Here is a 22,028-nt window from a genome sequence, read left to right as displayed (position 1 = left end):
ACCGAATGGGTGGGTGGTAGCTGAACTCGGCATTCTATTTATAGCATCGCACTTTATAATGCTGTCCTGGGGATATGATATTTGTATGTCATACATGCACTATACAGGCTGAAGCAAATACCCACTTGTACTGCTAGGTGGATTTTTTTTTTAATTTCTCTTAAGGAAATATTTGTGCTATCCAAACTTGATACTACACTGAAGGGCATTCAGAAGGAGCTGCAATGTCAACACATTTTTAGAGATGTTTATTAGCCTTGTGAAGTTGTCAGATAAGCACAATAAATAAGACACGAAATGCCTTAGCAGGTCTTGGGGGACGGTTAGGCTTTGTGATCCGGCTTTCATGGGCTGGTATAGACAGGAGACGGTTTCCTTTGAGATCGGAAGTAAATCAGGCGTGCGTTTTAGTGAGCTCTGCTTTGATGTGAGGGCAGGGGAACCGGGCTGTTTGAAGATGCAGCCCTTGGAATCTTCCCGAAACAATGTTCCGAGGCATGTGAGCAATCCGGAAGGTTTAAAAATACCTGAAGTGTTTCCTCATCACATTGGTCTGTGTGTAGTTTAGTTTCCCCATGAACGTTTATTTCAGTTTTTAGAGAAAAGTCAATATAGAAAATTTATTTTAAACCCATATGCATATATAGGGCAAAATCCACTGCCGTTTCAGTTGGAAGTCTGGCAGATTGAATCTGGTGGAGGCAGACTGACTCAGGCCTCATGGTCTCCACTTATTAGCTGTGTGGCCTTTAGTGGCTGTAGGGCTTAGTCTTCTTGATAAGACAGGAGGCATGGGCTAGGTTGGATACTAGAAGTTTGTGGCCTTTTACAGTTTTAAGTTCCTGATTCTTTTACAGCAGAGACTTAACTGCCTACCCCATAACCCTCCCCGCCCTGCCTTTTTTTTCCTAACAAAACTCGTGTATTGGGGATTGAGGGGAGGAGTGAAGAATGGTGTGGCAGAGCCGATGTGAAGCGTTTCTCAGTGGCATTGCTGTGAGATATCTGCCAGGATTATTGGCTGGGCTTCTTGGTAAAGCTACTTGAAGGTGGCTCATGCCGTTGGGATGCAGGCGTTTTTGATTTTGTTGTATCCACCTTCCCATTGCCTTTTATGTGGATCTGATGGCTGGAGCTGTGGTGGCCATCTTGTGACCATGAGGTGACCTTGAAGATGGAAGTTGGTCGGGAGGATAGTAGATTAGAGAGAGAGAAGTAGCCCGAGTGCCAGTGGAGCACAGTGCCAACCCTGGACCACCTGTTTCTAGACTTGTACTGCGTGAGATTCTATACAGCCAAACTTCATCCTGACAGAACATCTGTGAAGAAGCCGATTTGAACCGATGGCAAAATAATAGGTATTAGCTTTTATTTGTCACATCCCTGCTTTCTCTGTGTGCGAGCCAAAATTGTAGTTCTCGGCACCTGCCAAAATTAGGGATTTTTTTTTTTTTTTTCGTTCTGAGCCAAGTCTTGCTCAGATTCCTTTCATTGCAGTGAGTCAGAAATTTTAGGACACCGAGAGTCAGACCTAATTCTGAGTTGTTTTGTGTTTTTGGATTTTTGAAACCCTCTCTTCTCCAGCAGTGTGCGGAGTTAACCAGCATAGATTCTAATTTAGGGATGGGTTCTTTGTCAGCCAGGTGGTCTGGGACCGCCAAGATGGCATGACCCCTGTTATCATGGCTTTGACCTCAGGAGGTTGTCTGTCACCACCAGAAGCTCAGGGGTGGGGCGAGGAGTGGGAGGGAGAGCGTCTACTCCAGGTGGGGGTGTGGGTGGGTGCCAAGGAGATGTTCTGACCGCTTCCTTTACTTGCTCAGAGGGAGGCCGTCACCGTGGGCCCAGTACTTGAGTCGGCCTCATCTGGAGCACACAGGGTTGGGGTTTTGGCTGTTATTAGACACACTGTAAAGCAGGCACACAGACAGAATTCCCAGGCAGCAAGGTCCTCCTCATGGGGGATTTGTGAACGGTCTGTGGTTTTGCTCTGGTAGCTCTGTTATGATCCATCGCGGACGATACACAGAATCTTGCTTAAGAACAAAACGCAGGAGCCTCATAGGTTAACCCTGTGTTTCCCGTGATCATGGGTTTGTGGTGCATGTCAGGGCTTCCTCAGACCTGTGAATGAGCGAGGGTCTCCCTTACTACCCTGAGTTCCAAATTCTAGTCAGTAAGCCCTTCCCAGAGAAGCCTGAATGACTGGAAATTTAATTATTATTTCATTTTAAAAAGTTTTAATTGATATGTATATATTTATAGTGTGTGTGTGTTTTTTTAAAAGATCTATTTATTTATTTGAAATGCAGACTTGCAGAGAGGCAGAGGCAGAGAGAGAGAGGTCTTCTATGCCCTGGTTTACTCCCCAGATGGCTGCAACAGCTGGAGCTGGGCTGATCTGAAGCCAGGAGCCTGGAGCTTCTTCCAGATCTCCCCTGTGGGTGTCAGGGACTAAAGAGTTGGGCCACCTTCTGCTATTTTTCCAGGCACATTAGCAGGGAGCTGGGTCAGAAGTGCAACAGCCGAGACTCAAACCGGCGCCCTTATGGGATGCTGGCTTTGCAGGCGGCAGCTTTACCTGCTACGCCACAGTGCTGGCCCAATATAATGTGATATTTTAATTTGTGTATAAAACATGCAATGATCTGATCAGAGTAATTGGCATATCCATCACCAAAACCATCTCTCCTTTCTTTGGGTTGGGAACATTCAAAATCTTTTCTACTGGGTATTTTGAAATATTCAGTTAATTGAATTTTTGCTTATTTTGCTGTGCTCTGGAACATTCTAAGTTATTTCTTCTCTCAGCTGTACCCCTTTACCCATTAACTGCCCTCTCGCCATTTCTCGCTCTCTCCTGCACCCTCTGTAGCTTCTGGTAACTACTATTCTATCTCTAATGCAATAACATAAAACTTTTAAATTTTCACATGTAAGTGAGGACATGTGGTATTTTTCTTTCTGTGTCTGGCTTAAATCATCTAACATAATATCTTCTGTTCCTACCATGTTGCTGAAAATGGCAAGCTTTTATTCTTTTTAATGGCAGAATAATATTCCATTGGATATATCTATCAAATTAGAAAAATGTTAACTTAAAATAGTATTAAGGGGACATGTTGTGGCATAGCAGGTTAAGCCACTGCCTATGATGACAGCATCCCGTAAGAGTGCTGTTTTGTGTTCTAACTATTCCATGTCTGATCCAGTTCCTTGCTAATGCTTCTGGGAAAGCAGCAGAAGATGGCCTGAGTATGTGGGCCCCTGGCATCCACGTGGGAGACCCAGAAGAGGCTCCTGGTTCTTGACTTCAGCCTTTCTCAGCCCAGTGACTTGCAGCCATTTGGGGGAGTGAACAAGTGGAATGGAAGATCTTTTCTCTCTTTTTCTGTCTCTTTCTCCCTCTCCCTCTCCCTCCCTCTCTGTCTTTAAAATAAATAAATAAATCTTTTGTAAAAAAAATAACCTTAAGGGGCTGGTGCTGTGGTCCAGCAGGTTAAGCCACTAGCTGCCATGGTGTCATTCCAAGTTGGAGAGTTGGTTTGACTCCTGGCTTCCTCTGCTTCCAATCCAGCTCCCTGCTAATGTGCCTGGGAAAGTAGCGGGAGATGGCCCAAATGCTGGGACTTCTGCCACCCACATGGGAGAACCAGATGGAGTTCTTGGCTTCCGACTTTAACTTATGGCCATTTGGGGAGCGAACCAGTAGATAGATCTCTCTCTGTCCCTCTCTGTCATCCTGCCTTTCAAATAAGCACATCTTTAAAAAATAGTGTTAAAAGGAAAATGACCCAAGATTTCTTTGGTGTATTTAAAATAGTGATTGTTGACTACCTACTATATGTCCAGCGTTGGGATATTGCAGAAAAAACACAGATTTGGTATCTGCCCCCATGGAACTTGCAGTCCAGAATTAAAGATAACCTGGAGCAATAATGCAGTAGAAACTCTATGCAGATCTGCTCAGTTCTGTGGGTGGAAGGTATCAGGGTGCATTGAGAACTATGCTTGTAAGGAGATACTTGTCTTTCACGCCATCCGGGGCACTGGTTGTCAACAGGGTCTGAGCCTGCACCCCAGAGAACTTGTATCTGTGTCTGGAGACTTTTGGTTGTCAGTGGTGGTTTAGTAGGGCTTGCCACTGGCATCTAGAGCACCCTGAACATCCTCCACCACACACTGTAGCCCCTCCCCACCATCACACAGTTCATTGTTGGTCCCGCGAGCCGGTAGTGCTGAGAGTGAGAACTTTGGAGTCACGGCTCTGGGAAGGCTTCCTAGAGGTCACGGTCTTAGATCTCAGCCTGGAAGGGAGGAGAAACCAGGTAAGAGGAGCTGGGAAGAGAGAGGGCGTCACGAGGTCTGGAGGTTTGGGGAAGGGGCAGGAGAGTGACCAGGTGATGGTCAGGGGTTGTGTTGATGGGCTGTCGGGGGCAGTGCACGACTGGGCTTCCAGCTTTGACCCCCGGTCTGGTTGTCCTGCGCAGCAGGGGTTGGAAGAGGCCTGGGGAGACCACAAGGAGGCTGTGGGAATGAACCAGGTGGGAGATGATTAAGTTGGGAACAGGGGGCTGAGGGCAAGGGTTGGGGCAGGTACGAGGGGCGCATGCTGTGCTGTTGGCACACTCAGGCACTGGCAGAGGACGGCCAGGTTAGAGACTCAGATCATCTGAGAAAAGTTGAGCCTGGGGTGCATGGTGGACTTTGAGGTGTCATGTCAGGTGAGCAGTTGGGTATTTGGGTCTGGAGCTTGGAGGAGATGTCTCCTTGTGGAGGTCTTTGGGGGTCATTACCACAGGTGGCAATTTGAAGGGGTGTTTAGTGGTCTTTTTCCCTAAGGAAGAGAATCATGATTGACAGAATAAAGTCATTTGATCTTTTTCTCAACATGTCTGTGTACCAAAATTTTGTAGAAGGTGGGGTAGGGCCGGCGCTGGGGCTCACTTGGCTAATCCTCTGCCTGCGGTGCTGGCATCCCATATGGGCACTGGGTTCTAGTCCTGGTTGCTCCTCTTCCAGTCCAGCTCCTTGCTGTGGCCTGGGAGGGCAGTGGAGGATGGCCCAAGTGCTTGGGCACCTGCACCCACATGGGAGACCAGGAAGAAGGTCCTGGCTCCTGGCTTCGGGCCGGCCGTAGCGGCCACTTGGGGAGTGAACAACGGAAGGAAGACCTTTCTCTGTGTCTCTCTCTCTCACTGTCTAACTCTGCCTGTCAAATAAAAAAAAAAAAAAAAAGAAGAAGAAGAAGAAGGTGGGGTAAAGCAGCCTTTATCTGTATAATGCAAAGCTGTGGGGTTTGCATATGCGAAAAAATGAGTGTAGGTATCATCAAATAAGATTTGAATGTATTTCAAGTATAGCAATGCCATTTTCTCCTGGGCATATGACTTATTTTCCCTCCTAAAAGAATATTTTACGATGCTGAGGAGGTGATATATTTTAGCTAACATCATTGCCTCCTGCAGGAAGCCCAAGGCTCTTTATACATCATGTTGGATTTATCTTCTCCAGATCCTTGAATGCGGGTGAGGTGGAGCTCGTATTTCGTTTGTGGAGTTAGTGAGGTGAAGGAAGGTAAGTGGCCAGTGCCTGCTGTGAGAATAGCCGTGCCCAGTTCCCTGGAGATCCTGTCTGACTGTCCCAGTGCGTGTCAAGCGTGAGTGCGTGAGAGAGTCAGCTGAGGGGCTCAGCGAAGCCCCTGTTTGTTAGAATGCAGATGATCAGTTCCAGCTCCAGTTCCCCAATGCAGAGCGTCTGAGATGAGGCCTGTGGATTTGTAAGCTTAGCAAGGCCCCCGGGGTGAGTTGTAATGTGCAGTCAGGTGTGGGAGTCCCACCTGGGCCACTGGAGGCTGGGTGTGAAGGAGGTCTATGATTGGGTGGTTTTCATGAACATCTGTAGAATGTGAGGTAACTGATGGTTGCTCTGACTTTACAAGGCAATGAGGAGTTGTTTTGGAGAGGGCGGAGTATGGAACTGAGGCCCAGTATTCATCAGGAAAGGGACTGTGGAAACCTCACAAGTCAAGCTAGGAAGTGTTTTTCTGGTGCCCGCCTCATTTGGCAGGTTGTCAAATGCTGCAGGAGGGACCATAATCTGTGGAGCGTGAGTCTCACACAGCAGAGCAGGCGGTTGTTAGAGCTAAGGTTTTTGGATGGCACACAAGGAAATTCCAAAGGCTCAGAACATCTCAGATTGTGTGTGCCATGGCTCAGGGGTACTGATGGGTACTGCTACCCCAAATGGCTGCAACACCTGGAACTGGGTTGATCTGGAACCAGGAGCTTCTTCTGGGTCTCCCATGTGGGTGGCAAGGGCCCAAGCACTTGGGCCATCTTCTGCTACTTTCCCAGGCACATTATCAGGGAGCTGGATTGGAAAGGAGCATCCAGGACATGAACTGGTGCCCATATGGGATGCCAGTACCGCAGACAGAGGCTTAACCTACTTGCCACAACTCTGGCCCCTACACATGTTTGTAATAGGTAAGATACCCAGAAGTTAAGCAGCAGTTGCACTTTTTTTTTTTTTAAAAAGGTTTATTTCATTTATTTGAAAGACAGACTTACAGAGAAAGGTAGAGACAGAGAGGTCTTCCATCTGCTGGTTCACTCCCTAGTTAGCTGCAGTGGCTGGAGCTGAGCTGATCTGAAGCCAGGATCCAGGAGCTTCTTCCAGGTCTCCCACAGTGGGGCTGGGGCCTAATAAGCACTTGGGCCATCTTCCACTGCTTTTCCTGGCCATGGCAGGGAGCTGGATCGAAGTGGAGCAGCTGGGGCTCAAACTGGCACCCATATGGGATGCTGGCGCTGCAGGCCAGGGCTTTAACCCACTGTGCCACAGTGCCAGCCCTTCAATTGCACCTTTATAAATTAATCCTGACAATTAACTGTTCTGTAGTGCATTGCAGGAAAGGAATTGTACAAAGTGCTTGTTTCTTTGCAGGTGCGTGCTTGCCCTGTGTTCCTGTGCAGTATATTCTGGGGTAGGTTGTATGATCTGGGACTTTTCTGAGCCTTCCTGTGACTCAGGCTGTAGGGTTTTGAATCTCTCCCCCCAATCTCTGTTAGAGTTGGGATTTTCTGGTTTTCATATCCTGAGTGATTGTATAAATGAGATATGACTTAGGCAAATGACCATTTTCTTCCTACATATGATTATTTCCTTTTTGTCTCTATTTAATGCCCTTCCTGTAAATATATTTACCCCCTTCAAGGGTCCTGGCAAACTTGGTTGCCAAGGAAAACCTGTATTCCAACCCCACTTTTCCCATTGATGTCCATGGCAGAGCAGGAACTGAGTGTAGATGGAGCAAGGTTGAGTTTGGCTGGGAAGTGGGCCCCCTCGAGGAAGATCAGGTCTGTAGGATCACTGCCGTGGCATCGCGGGAGGCTGGACGCCTGGACGCCTGCCTTCAGTACTTCTCTCTGCTGGCTGAGTCACTTTGTAAATGCTACAGAACCTTGGAACTTGGAAAAGGAGGATCCCTGGCCTCATTGTCCAATTTTATTTTTATTTTTAATTTATTTATTTGAAAGGCAGAGTGACAGAGAGATAGCTAGAGACAGAGAGAGAGGGATTGAGAGAGCTTCCATCTGCTGGTTTACTCCCCAAATGGCTGCAATGGCGCAGCGCTGGGCCAGGCTAAAGCCAGGAGCCTGGAACTCCATCAGAGTCTCCCATGTTGGTGGCAGGGGCCCAAGCACTTGGGCCTCAACCTCTGCTTTTTCAGGAGCATTAGCAGGAAGTTGGATTGGAGGTGGAGCAGATGGACCTTCAGCCAGCCTTCTGATACAGGATGCTGGCATCACAGGTGGTGGCTTAACCTGCTGCACCACAAACGCTGGTCCCCAATATTGTCCAATTTTCAACTTGCTGTGGTTGCAGGGTTGTGCTAGCATCTTCCCAGGCACAGCAGGTGTCTTTTAAGACCATCTTGTTTGGTAGAAGAACTAAAGGCTCCTCACATAGGCCAGATACTGTTTTCAACCTGAACATACATCAGCTTACTGTCAGGTGCCGCATAACGGCGGTTTAGTCCGTGACAGACCATGTACATGATGGGGTCCTGTAGATGACTGTCTCAGTTTGTGGAAGTTCTAGTACCCTCTAAGATGTGTGCATCACTCTGAAATTGCCTATTGATGCATTTCCCAGAATGTATTCCTGTCATTAAGCGACTCATGAGTGTATTTGTTTTATAAAGAGTTTTATTTATTTATTTGAAAGGCAGAGTTACAGATAGTGAGAGAGAGAGAGAGAGAGAGAGAGAGAGAAAGGTCTTCCTTCACTCCCCAAATGGCTGCAACAGCCGGAGCTGGGCCGATCCAAAGCTAGGAGCCAGGTGCTTCTTCCTGGTCTCCTATGCAGGTGCAGGGCCCCAAAGATTTGGGCCATCTTCTGCTTTCCCAGGCCACAGCAGAGAGCTGGATGGGAAGAGGAACAGCCAGGACTCTACCTGGTGCCTATATGGGATGCCGGCGCCGCAGGTGGGGAATTAACCTACTGCTCCATAGCGCCGGCCCCATGACTGTAGTGTTTTTTTTTTTAATATGGTGAAAAAACATATTTAGAATGAGCCAGCTGGACTCCGTTCAGATGATCCCAATTTTGTTGGCAACGTCCAGAGCATCATAGTCCGGAGCCAGCTGCACATACGCCTTCTTCTCTCCGTCAGGGCTGATCAGGGGGTTGACTTTGGCCACATCAATGTCATAGAGTTTCTTCACAGCTTGTTTGATCTGGAGCTTGTTGGCCTTGACATCCACAATGAACACCAGTGTGTTGTTGTCTTCTATCTTCTTCATGGCCGACTCCCTGCTCAGGGGGAACTTGATGATGGCATAGTGGTCAAGCTTGTTTCTCCTGGGGGCGCTCTTCCGAGGATATTTGGGCTCCCGTCAGGAGGAATAGTGTCTTGGGCCGCCAGAATGTTGGTGATGTGTGGATCTTCTTTTTCTTGTGGCTGTGGATGCCTCTTAGCACTGCCTTCTTGGCCTTCAAGGCCTTTGCTTTGGCTTTGACTTTAGGAGGAGCAGGAGTTTCCTTCTTCGCCTTTGGTGCCATCTTGGTGAAAAGCATGTATTTTCTTTAAAAGATTTATTTATTTATTTGAAAGGCAGAGTTACAGAGAGGCAGAAGCAGAGAGAGAGAGAGAGAGGGAGAGGGAGAGAGAGAGAGAGAGAGAGGTCTTCCATCCACTAGTTCACTCCCCAGATGGCTGCAACAGCTGGAGATGCGCTGATCCAGAGCCAGGAGCTTCTTCCCAGTCTCCCACACAGATGCAGGGGCCCAAGGACTTGGGCCATCTTCTACTGCTTTCCCAGGCCACAGCAGAGAGCTGGATTGGAAGTGGAGCATCCGGGACTCCAACCTGTGCCCATATGGGATGCTGGCACTGCAGGTGGCAGCTTTACCCGCTACACCACAGCGCCAGCCCTGAGGAGTCTTTCATCCATTGATTCACTCCCCAAATGGCCGTAATGACCAGAGTTTTGAGCTGTTCTGAAGCCTGGGGCCAGGAGCTTCTTCCAGATCTCACACAAGGGTGCAGGGCCCAAGGACTTGGGCCATCTTCCACTGTTTTCCCAGGCCACAGAAGAGAGCTGGATTGGAAGTGGAGCAGCCGGGACTTGTACTGGCACCCACATGGGGTGCTAGCACTGCAGGCGGTGGCTTTACTTGCTACACCACAGTGTATTTTTGTGTGTATTTTTAAAAAAGGTTTATTTATTTGAAAGAATTAGAGAGAAAGAGCACATGCACCCTGTCACACTGCCCCATCGTTTCTTCCTCTTTCAGAGGTCCCTGCCCTGGCTGCACTGGACTGCCAGAGGGGTTTCTCTAGAGAACTCTCTTTGAAGGGGTCCCTTTTTTTTTTTTTTAACTTTTATTTAATGAATATAAATTTCCAAAGTACGACTCATGGATTACAATGGCTCCCCCCCCACACCATCCCTCCCACCCACAACCCTCCCCTCTCCCACTCCCTCTCCCCTTCCATTCACATCAAGATTCATTTTCAATTATCATAATATATAGAAGATCAGCTTAGTATACATTAAGTAAGGATTTCAACAGTTTGCTCCCACACAGAAACATAAAGTGAAAAATAATAGATGATTTTTTTAAATGATGATGAGATCAGATCAGACCTATTGTCATGTTTAATCCCAGTGAGAGTCAAGTTGGGAATTGATAATTTCTTTTCTTTTTTTCTTTCTTTTTCTTTTTTTTTTTTTTTTTTTTACAGACGATCAGTTTAGTATGCATTAAGTAAAGATTTCAACAGTTTGCACCCCCATAGAAACACAAAGTGAAATATATTGTTTGAGTACTCATTATAGCATTAAATCTCAATGTACAGCACATTAAGGACAGAGATCCTACATGAGGAGTAAGTGCACAGTGACTCCTGTTGTTGACTTTACCAATTGACACTCCTGTCTATGGCATCAGTAATCTCCCTATGCTCCAGTCATGAGTTTCCAAGGCTATGGAAGCCCTCTGAGTTCTCCGACTCTTATCTTGTTTAGACAAGGTCATAGTCAAAGTGGAGGTTCTCTCCTCCCTTCAGAGAAAGGTACCTCCTTCTTTGAAGACCTGTTCTTTCCACTGGGATCTCACTCACAGAGATCTTTTTGCCAGAGTGTCTTGGCTTTCCATGCCTGAAATACTCTCATGGGCTTTTCAGCCAGATCCGAGTGCCTTTAGGGCTGATTCTGAGGCCAGAGTGCTATTTAGGACATCTGCCATTCTATGAGTCTGCTGAGTATCTCACTTCCCATGTTGGATCACTCTCCCCTTTATTTATTCTATTGGTTAGTGTTAGCAGGTACTAGACTTGTTTATGTGCTCCCTTTGACTCTTAGTCCTTTCATTATGATCAATTGTGAACTGAAATTGATCACTTGGAATAGTGAGATGGCATTGGTACATGCCACCTTGATGGGATTGAATTGGAATCCCCTGGTATGTTTCTAACTCTACCATTTGGGGCAAGTCAGCTTGAGCATGTCGAAGGGGTCCCTTCAAGCAGTGCTTCCTTCCCTGGCCCCTCGTCCCAGGGACTTCCAGTAGAACGTGGCTTGTGGACTCCCTGGCCTGCGTCTGCTGTGAGCCCATCAACTTTGTGGGAGCCACCTGGTCGTCTTCCATTTCCCAGCTCCTTGCACAGCAGGTGGCACACAGTGACCCTTGTCGGTGGAACAGATGAACATCTGGCTGAATAGTTGTGGCAGTAGCTGCTGACCCTTTAGCACATGGCCTGTGCCAGTCCTGTGGCTAGAGCGTTTCACACAGACCTTTGGTCCACGGCCACCACGTGGGCTGTTCCTGTCTTCAGCCCCTGTGTGGAGTGACAGGTTCCTTCACTCCTCAATTTAGCGCTAGTGCCCCCTGGCTGCTGGAGCCACTCGCTGGTGTGTCCACAAGTGCCGGGAAGGCAGGTTTATCCAAGGAGGAAGATGGGAAGGCAGGCTCTAGCGCCTGTCTCTGGGACTGGGCCTTGGGTGTAGCCTTCAAGGCAGGTAATTGGAAACAAGCCAGCTGACCCTGGGCTGTGCCTCCTGGAGCGGCAAGCACCTCCCAAGGACCTGGAATTAAGCCTGGAAGCCTCCGGGGATGGAGGAGGCCAGAACAGGTCACAGGAGAGACAGTGCCTCCCACCCCCCATGGTATGTTGGAAGCCAAAGTCTGTGCACCATTTAGGTGGATGAGAGGTACCTGCTGTGAGCCTCCATGATGTCTCCTTGGGAGCTCTGGCCTGGGTGGCTCAGCTGTGGGCACCAGGTTTTATTTCCTCTGTCCTGGCTTTTGTGCAGGACACAGGACTGTGCAGACCCCTCCCAAACTGGCAGTCATGGTCACAGCTGTTACCTGAGCTATTCTGTCTGCTCAGCTCTGCGCAAAACGCCTTATGCATCACCTCGTTGACTCCCCACAGCGCCCCTCTGAGGTGGGATGATGCAGTGTCCTCATGGCTGTTTTGCTTTTGTTTTTTGGATTTCATTTGCCTTCTAAGATGGATCTTCTGGGGAGAGTTTGGGAAGACAGATCAAGAGAACAGGAAGAAAATCAAGTGAGGAATGAGGAGGCACGACTCTTTTCTATGTGGGAATGGGGGCCCCTTGCCCACTCCTAAGAACCAGAAAAGATTGTTGATTAGTGTGGCTTAAATGCATTGCAATTAATTCCTCGCCAGTTTTCTTGCACTCCAGGGCTTAGGCTACCTTATAAATCATAGTCCCAGGTTAGTTGTAAACTCCTGATTTATCTCCCTGTATAGGTGTGCTAACATGTTCGTTGGGTTGAATTATTTAAAGGTATCATGAAAAAAGTCTGATTTTTATTGCCAACCATGATTTGCACTTTAAATAAAGTTCCTGGTCTCAATTCACCAGCATTCATGTCCAAATAGAAAAGGGAAAATTACTTTTAAATAGAAGTTCGGCATATAAAAGTTGATTTACCTTGGAGTATTTCTCCAACTGTACATTAAGGAACTAAGTCCTAGTTTTCAAGAATATTTTTCCCTCCTGAATCCAGAAATTAGTTTGAAATGGAGCAGCAGGCTTTAGAGCTCCAGGTGGTCGCTGTTGGGTGCCCCTGTGCTTGGGGGCCAATGTGGTGCTCTCCTCCCTCCTTGCATACCTAACTTGCTTGGTAACTCAGGACTGCAAGGTGAACTCTTTTTTTCTTTTAATTTGTTTTTAAAATTTATTTGAGGGGTCTGCAATGTGGCGTAGTGGGATTGGCTGCCACTTCCCATCCAGCTCCCTGCTAATGTGCCTGGGAAAGAGCAGAGGATGGCCCGAATGCTTAGGCTTAGGCTCCTGCACCCGAGTGGGAGACCCGGAGGAAGCTCCTATTTCCTGGCTTCTGCCTGGCCCAGCCTGGGCCACTGTGACCATTTGGGGAGTGAACTAGCAGGTGGAAGATCTCTCTCTCCCTTTTCTTGTCTCTCTTTAACTCTGCTTTTCAAGTAAATGAAATAAATTTTTTTTAAAAAAGACAAAATATATTTGAAAGGCAGAGAGAGCGAGCATGGGAGTGAGAGAGAGAAAGAAAGAGAAAAAAAGAGAGCTTCCATTCATTGGTTCGTTCCCCAAATGCCTGCAGCAGCCAGGGCTGGACTGGGCAGAAGCCAGGAGCTAGGAACTCCATCCAGGTCTCCCACATGGGTGGCAGGGACGCAAGTACTTGAGTCTTCAATTACTGCCTCCCAGGGTGTGCATAAGTAGGAAGCTAGAATTGGCTGTGAAGCTGGGACTTGCACCCAGGCACTGCAGTGTGTGATGTCTGCATCCCAAGCAGTGGCTTTACCCACTGCACCATAAAGCCTGCTCTGCAGGTATATTCTGAGTTGCTGCCCCACACACCTGCCCCGCAGTGTGCACTCTTGTAGGTGTTGAACGTAACTCAGTTTATCATCTCACCTGCTAAGTTTTCTTGCTTTCCTCATCTATTTGCATCATTTCACCTTCATTTCCATGAAGCTAGGATTTTGTTGGTGGTAATTCTGTAAATGATTTATTATTTTAAGATTGGATTTATTAGTCGTGTAGCATATTCTGTGCCTTGAAAGCACATTTGGTTCCTTGATGATTTCTTTTGTTTGATTTAAATTATGGAAGTGTTAAGATGAAACCAACTGACACTTTAAAAAATATTCATCTAATGGGAATTATCTTGCCAGGTATTTGCTCTTGTGACTGCAAGTAGCTGGTGCATTTCTATGTCATTGCTTTAGATATTACATAATTGAAATTATCATGGGAAAAAGGAGTTTTTAATTTCACAGCAGAGTGATGGGGAGAAAATGAGAGGCTTTTTTTTTAAAAGGATATTTTAACTCTAGGTCTGTGTATTTTTGGACAGAACTAGAATCTAGTTTAAATTGTGTCTGAATAAAGAATGATGTCTTGATTGTGACAAGCAGGATTTGGGGAATTCACTTGATTTGCTGGTGATGTCTTCACTCTGTAATTCCTACTTTAAACAGTTACATAGTCAAATAATCAGCGGCCTGCTTATGAGAGGTGATGTGTTAGTAATTTTCAGACACCTTTCCTGCTCTGTACTCTACATTCTAAGGGCCAGGGTGCTTTTGGGTTGACATGTACTTCTTTGTCATATAGACTTCTGGCCACACGAAAGAGAAAGGTGAAAGGCAGCCCTGGTTATTAGATGTTGCCAATGAAGCAGTTAAATTGAGAAAATCATTTTACTTCACACAAGAGGAGGTTCTAATCTGGAGAGCTTTGTGCATATTTGGAATAGGGATTGATTGGAGTAAGAAGATGGATTTCTTAGTCTCTCCTTTTTTGCTTTTTTAAGATTTATTTATTTGAAAGGCAGAGTCTCAGAGAGACAGGGATAGACACATGCACACACACGTGCACACACACACAGATCATCCATCTGCTGTTTCATTCCCTAAATGGCAGCAATGGCCAGGGCTGGACAAAGACAAAGCCAGGATTCAGGAGCCAGGAGCTTCATCCAGATCTCCCCCATGGTTGGCAGCGTCCAAGCACCTGGGCCATCTTCTGTTGCTTTCCAAGGCGCATTAACAGGGAGCTGGATCAGAAGTGGAGCAGCCAAGATTCAACCTGGTACTCACTTGGGATGCCAGTGTTGCAGCCATTGGCCTAACTAGCTGGGCCACAATCTTGGTCCCAGGGGAAGATGGATTTCTGAGTCAAAGTCGTGTCTGAGCTTGGCCACCATTTTCACATGCCACAAATCACACACCACCATTTTTACATACCACAGATTCTCACTGTGTTCTATTTTCTGGAATTCTGTAGTGCAAAGTGATGGTAAAATGTTGCCCCCTCCCTGTTTGATGTCTATTAAATAATTCTATTTATCTCGAGGGTTTTAAATGTGCATATTAGTTAGGAGGTAAGTGATATAAGACAAAACCAAATGAGGATCCAGACGCAGTATTTAAATGGCATCTGGGGTTAAATGTCCCCTTTCTTAGAATTTGGTGAATAATTGGGCTATTTTTCCCTGTGTGTGTGTGTGTGTGTGTGTGTGAAGTGAGAACATGGATCCTAGCCTGGGGTGGAGGGCACTGAACTCCATTCTGCTGGGTTGGTGCTGCCTGGTGTAAAAAGTAGGTAGCCCATAAGTGATGTGACCATGGGCCATAGTGAAGTCTCGCTGCCATTCATTAACTAAGTATTTGTTGAGCTCCTTCCATGAGAGGACTTCAGAACCGTCACTAGATAGTAGAGTTAAAAGATAAGTTAATTTGGTGCAAAGAAATTTTGAAGCCTGTGCAAAAATGTCTTCATTCTATGGATTTCGCATAAACCTTTTGAAGATCCCTCGGCTGTGCTGGCTGTGGTTTTGGTGTGGGGCAAACAGTACGTAAAGCTATATGCTTGCCTTACGGAACTCAAAATAAGTGCAATATAAGGTAAGACATAAACAAGCAAGCATAGATTCTGTCAGCTGGTGATAAATGCTCAGGAAGGTGAGGGGCAAGAGGGGCCTGAGGGTGAGGGTTTCCTCTTTCAGATGAGGTGGTCCAGGTGGTCCAGCTATCTCAGGATAGCTGCAGTTATCTAAATTCCACGCGCAGTGGTTCGTTTGGCTTACATTTCAATTTCACCCTGCCTTTTGAAATGTCATTCCGGAAATGGAAACGATTAAACCGTGTTAGTCATTTGCTTCTTTGTGTGAGTATGTTTTAGATGGTTTCCTTTGAGCAAGTGTTAATGGAGAATTTGAGGGTTGGCTGGCTGGGGGTGGATGGCACGGGAAGGGAGTAGAAGGGCCCTAAGTGGCTGCAGTTCGCCCCTGCTTCTGAGCAGGGTTTCCTCTGTCACCTAGGCAGCCACAGCCCTGACACTCCCTGCGTGCAGTTTGATGCTGTCCCGTGATGCCCGCCTTTAGCCCTTTCAGTACCTTCTTGCTCTATGGCATTGGCCCTTCCTCCTGGGATGCCAGTTGGAGAGAGCAGACACCCTGCACTGCTTTCCCCTTAGCCCTTCCTGGCAAACGAATGGTCCGGGATGGTGCTGGGTTTTGTTCTCTTACGCTTTCTCACTGTTTAGCTTCTCATTTTTCCGTATACTTTCAAAGTATGACTGCCATGTTCTAATTACGATTAGAGTTAATGCAGAGTCTGAATGAGTCTCTAGGGATGACTTTGTCTATTTCTGGGCTCCGACTGTAGGCATGAAGTCCTTCTGAATGGGGGCTGCACCTCGCCTCCTCCCCGACTCTTTTGCCCCTCGCTGTGCTGCCCCAGTTGCCTGGGTAGGAGCTCTGCCGACTCTGCCAACTCTTCGGGAGCACCTGCACCTCCCCTGCAACCCTGCAGGGCTGAAAAGAAGGCTCAGAAAGAGCTCTGTTGCCTGCAGGCCCTGGCTGTGGCCGTGACTGTGAAGGGGGGATTTCTGCTTCTCCCTCTGGAGTCTCAGGACTTCCCCTGTGCCTGAGAAAGGACCAGAATCAAGGTTTCTAAGAAGTAGTGTTTCGTCTACATCTACTCTGCAGTTTGGCTCTGTCAACACACATGACGCACCGCGGTTTCAATTCCATTCGCTTGGTAATCCAAGCATGCGGGCCTCACATCGTGGAATAATTTCAGGCTGGGGATAAAGAAAGCCAGAAATACCAGCTTGCAGCAGTGCAGCTGCTTAAAAATGAGTGTTGTGTCTTGTTAAAGTCACACTGTTTCCCCATGCATTATAAGCAAACTTGAATGTGAGAAGGAAGCTAGGTTGCTAGTTTTCATGTAAAAATGTTCCCTTTTTTTTTTCCCTTCCAGCTTTTGGTTTGGTTTCTGAAGATACGAAGAAGAAAGAGGTCCAGCAGTCTCAGGTACTAATTCAGATGACCTAATTTACTCCTCCTCTCTGGGGTTCCTTTGTGTTTTCTTTAGTAGAAACTGTAATGATTATGCCCTTCAGTAGTTAACGCGTTTCTTTTCTAGCTGTTGTGTGGAGTCACATCGTGTTGGGCAACATAGATTTTTGAAGCCCCACCAGCAGCATATAGGGAGACTTGCTTTTTAAAAAAATCTTTTAATAGTTAGACAAGATCTGCCAGGTTCTAAAGTAATTATAAGAAAAAAAAAGTTGTTTTGACAATGGAAATAGAACTTTTATAAGTCTTGCTTGGATACTGTTGTTTTCTGCGTTCTCACCATTTCTTAATTCTGGGTGTAAGTTTTCCATTCTTTGTAAAACTTTGCTGTCCTAGAAGCTACAAGAACCTGATGATCACTACTTTGTAGGTGATGCACTGTGAGAGAGCTGCTGGGACCAGGCAGGGACCCACAGGTGGCTATGCTGTCTGATTCCTTGTAGGTGAGACAGGACTCCAGCCCTGGGGAACCGGCAGAGCAGGGGCAGAACTGACCCACATCTCAGAGCCCCTCGTTTTTGATCAGGTGCATTTAAGAACCTCATCTAAATTTTTACTCTCTGAGTTCTGCACTGGATACATTTGGCATGTGAGAAAGAGAAACAGTATTTTAAGATATGAATTGTTTTTCTTTAATTAAGGCTGTTGACTCATGGTGTGATTGATATGAGTATTTTTAAAGAGAATATTTCTTTTACCGACAGTAAATATGTCTGTTCTAATTATACTATGGGATTCTGCCACAGGGGAAGTGATAATAATAATTTCTTATGATTGTAAGACCGTTTATGGTTCATAAAGCGTTTTTATTTCATTCAGTCTTCTCGAGGGTCCTGTTATTGGCAGGCAAAGCCTGTGTTCCCAATTCCAATGGAGGATACTTAGCCTCTGAGAAATTAACTGATTTGACCAAGATCACGTGATCGTTAAAAAGACAGAATTCAAATTTCCTGAGTTTTTGATTTTTTTCAGGCTGCACTAAATTACACAGGATTGTGTATTATCATATGCGTGTTGGGCAGTAATGAGGACTATTTATGACAAACTTAAAGTGCTACTTCAGGATTATTGGCAGTAAATTATTGGTGGGGTTGTCATCAAATTCAGACAAACCCTACTCCGTGCTGGGTTCCTGCCCAAACAATGAGCAGTCTCATCGGTTGGCTGTGGATTTGACTGCCCATCGAGATCCTGAATGCGGCTGCTGCTTCGTGCCCTGATGTGTCGCCTGGGGCCTGCCCCCTGAACCTGGCCTCCCTTCTGGGATCCAGTGTCCCACTCCACACTGTGGGGCTGCTCTAGCCATTGCCATGCACCTGTCTGCAGCCTGCCTTGTGTCCTGCCACGGCCTGTGATACTGCGTCCTTATGTAAGGTTAGCATTGAACATGGGCGCCACCATGCCACGGTTCAACTCTTCTCCACTGAGGACCAGCCATGGGGCCTAGTGAGTCTCACTGTGACTCAGTTTCCTCATCTGAAAGATGCGGTGACAGGGTTAACCTCAAAGGACTGTTTAGAGGTTTAAGAAAGAGGCCAGGGGGAGAGAGAGGCAGTTAGTCTAGAACAGTGCCAGGTCCTAATGAACTGCTTAATTGATTGACAAAACAGCAAAAAAATGTCTTAGGCAGCCTTCTAGGAGGTTGCATGAGCCCTCTGTTCCACCTAAGCAAGTCTGTCAAAGGTCTTCTGCTTCGATCAGTCGGATTTCTTCCGTGGCACTGGGTAACTTCATGTAAGGCAGTAGGAGCCGATAATGATGAGTGTTTGCTTTGTGTTCACACCGTGCTTAGCCTTTTTCTTTTTTTTTTTGACAGGCAGAGTTAGATAGTGAGAGAGAGAGAGACAGAGAGAAAGGTCTTCCTTTCTGTTGGTTCACCCCCTTAATGGCCGCTACAGCTGGCACGCTGCACCGATCAGAAGCCAAGAGCCAGGTGCTTCCTCCTGGTCTCCCATGTGGGTGCAGGGCCCAAGCACTTGGGCCATCCTCCACTGCCTTCCCGGGCCACAGCAGAGAGCTGGCCTGGAAGAGGAGCAACCGGGACAGAACTGGCGCCCCAACCGGGACTAGAACCCAGGGTGCTGGCGCCGCAGGTGGAGGATTAGCCTAGTGAGCCGTGACACTGGCCCATGCTTAGCCTTTGATGAGCTCACTCAGCTCGAAACACAGCCCTGGGAAGTGGCTCTTGTAAGTATTATTCCTGTTTTACAGATGAGAAACTGAGCCCTGAGCCAGTCAGCATAGAGGCAGGTAGAACCTGGACCACCTTACAACTGAGTGCACTGATGCTCACCTTTTTTTAAGACTTGTTTTATTTATTTAAAAGGCAGTTACAGAGAGAGGGAGAGTCAGAGAGAGAGAGAGATATCTTTCATCACTGGTTCACTCTGCAAATGGCCAAAACAAACATGGCTGGACCAGACCATCCGGGTCTCTGACATGGGTGACAGGGGCCCAAAAACTTGGACCATCTGCTGCTGCTTTCCCAGGCGTATTAGCAGGGAGCTGGATTGGAAGTGGAGCAGCTGGGACTCTAACTGGCAGCCATTTGGGATGCCAGCATCACAGGTGGTGGCTTAACCCAATGCACACATCTTGAATGATTTATTTTATTCACAGTCTGTAGGGTGATGGCGAATCATTGTGATTGGGTGAAAATGCCTTTTTACTTCTCTTTCCTCGTAACATATTTCCCATCAGATTCTTTTGAGCATGTTATATCTTCTTTTTATGAAGGCCTTATAAACTAAGCATTACATATATAGATTGAAAGTGTTCAAGAGCCAGCATTGTGATGTAGTGAGTTGGGCATCCAGCTTCAATCCAGTTCCCTGATAATGGCCTGGGAAAGCAGTAGAAGATGGCCCAAGTGCTTGGGCCCCTGCACCCATGTAGGAGACCTGGAAGAAGCTCCTGGCTCCTGGCTCCTGGCTCCTGGCTCCTGGCTCCTGGCTCCTAGCTCCTGGATCCTGGATCCTGGCTTTGGATTGGCCCAGCCCTGGCCATTGCAGCTGTTTGGGGAGTGAAGCAGTGGATGAAGACCTCTTTCTCTCTCCCTCTCTCTCTAACTCTACCTCTCAAGTAAATAAATAAATCTTTAAAAACAACAACAACAACAAAATGTTCAAATCCACTGTGGCTTAAAAAGTAAAACCTGTAAGTATAAGAGTGGCTTGGCCCTTGTCTCGACTGTTGAGAAACAGTTTTTTTTTTCTTTTTTGTGCAAATTATACTTAGTATAGAGTTGGTCTTCTGTGTATAAAGTTAATTGAAAATGGATCTTAGTGGAGGATGGGACTGGGAATGGGAGAGGGAGCAGGAGGGGTGGGAGTGTGTGTGGGAGGGCAGGTATGGTGGGAAGGATCACTGTATTCCATTCCTAAAGTTGTACTTATGAAATGCATAAAGTCTGTATTCCTTAAATAAAAGATTTATTTGGGGAAAAAAAAAAGTGGCTTGGATAGGTCTTTCCCTGGCTAGAGCAGGAGCTGTCTGTGGGGGCAGATGCATTATAACAAATCTCTTCTCTGAGTGGCCGTTCACTTGGCTTATAGAACCTTGACAGTGAGCACGTTCTGATGAATATTGATGGTCGGTGTAAGAAGCCTGTGGCAGCAGAGATAATAAAGCAAACCATGTGTTTCTTTCTTCTTAGGAAGAACGAAGGCTTTCTCAAGGGATGCTGGAGACAGGATTTTAAATGTTCTGTCAGTTTGTTCATTTACTCTAATTTTCTTTCTCAAAGGGGAAATTACTCACGAGCATTTTGGTTCCATTTCAGTTCACCTAATTCAACTGTTCCTTGGATGTTTTATTTTTACAGTTTACAAATTGAGCCATTGGAAACAGCTGATCATTTCCTAGCTTGGATGTCAGTTCGCCTGAGCTGCAGCACTTAACAAATGTAGGATTTTGGTTGCATTTCCTTGATTTCACAAAGGTAGCTGGTAGAAAGTCTAGTTCATGTTCCAGCTTGTTTAAATTACTCAGACCAGAACCACTAAGTTCTGGATATTTGTTATTTTTTAAAAAAATATTTATTTTATCAGGGGCTGGCATTGTGGCCCAGTGAGTTAAGCCTCTGTCTGCAGTGCTGGCAGTCCAGATGAGTACCAGTTTGAATCTTGGCTGCTTCACTTCCAGTCCATCTCCCTACTAGTGTGCCAGGGAAAGCAGCAGATGGCCCAAGTGCTTGGGCCCTGCCACCCATGTGGGTGACCCTGATGGAGTTCCAGGTTCCTGGCCTCAGCCTGACCTAGCCTAGATGATACACCCATTTGGAGAGTGAACCAGCAGTTGGAGGGTCTCTCTTTCTCTTTTTGTAACTTTACTTTTCAAATTATTCATTTGAAAAGATTATTATTGCTTTGAAATATTATTATTATATTATTCATTTGAAAGAGCGAGAATGAGAACAAGTTAGAGAAAGTGACACAGAGAAAGAGAGAGGTGTTCTACCTGCTGGTTCACTCCCCAAATGGCTGCAGCAGCTAGGGCTGGGCCAGACCAAAGCCAGTAGTTAGGAACTCCATCCTAGTCTCCTACATGGATGGCAGGGACCAAAGCGCTTGGGCCAGAATCCTCTGCCTTTCCAGGCACACTAGTAAGGAGCTGGATTGAAAGCAGAGCATCTGGGACCCTAACTAGCACTTTGATATGGGATGGTGGTATCACAAGCACTGGTTTAACCCACTGACCACAATGTCAGCCCTATAGTTTTAATATTTTAACTTGTTGATGATGGTGACTTTTGTTGTAGATACAAGGGTACTTCAAAATGTTTGCAGAAACATTAATTAAGATATGTTTGTTTTAGTGCATAAGAAGTTTAAAATCCAGGCAGGTTTTTTTTTTTTGTTAATGATGAGTGTTCCCATGAATATTTAAAAACATTATTTATTTTCATTTTATTGAAAGGTAGAGACAGATTGAGAGACATTCTCCATCCACTGGTTCATCCCCCAAATGCTCACAGTCGTCAGAGCTGGGATAGGCTGAAGCCAGGAGCCTGGTATTCAACCTGTGCATGGGTGGCAGGGGCTGAAGGACTTGAGCTGCCTCCCAGGGTGTGCACTCATGGGAATCTGAGTCAGGAGTAGAGTGGGGACTTGAACCCAGGCACTTTGATAATGGGATAT

At 46.5% G+C, this 22,028-nt stretch overlaps 1 protein-coding gene across 2 annotated transcripts in view; it reads left to right on the top strand.

Moving 5' to 3' along the window:
* Positions 1-22,028, top strand: part of B3GLCT (beta 3-glucosyltransferase) — a 263,730-nt gene that overhangs the window by 1,418 nt on the left and 240,284 nt on the right. Inside the window, exons 1-2 of one of the 2 annotated variants that reach the window (XM_051831763.2) lie at positions 5,492-5,577; positions 16,793-16,845. In XM_051831763.2, the coding sequence (XP_051687723.1) occupies positions 5,523-5,577; positions 16,793-16,845 (108 nt within the window). In that variant the 5' untranslated portion in view covers positions 5,492-5,522. Of the gene's footprint in view, positions 1-5,491; positions 5,578-16,792; positions 16,846-22,028 lie in introns of those variants that run through there. The other variant, XM_051831762.2, reaches the window with a different exon arrangement.

Source organism: Oryctolagus cuniculus, chromosome 9 (genome assembly GCF_964237555.1).
Source record: "Oryctolagus cuniculus chromosome 9, mOryCun1.1, whole genome shotgun sequence".
Classification (NCBI taxonomy): domain Eukaryota; kingdom Metazoa; phylum Chordata; class Mammalia; order Lagomorpha; family Leporidae; genus Oryctolagus; species Oryctolagus cuniculus.
This window is presented reverse-complemented; position numbering and strand designations above follow the sequence as displayed.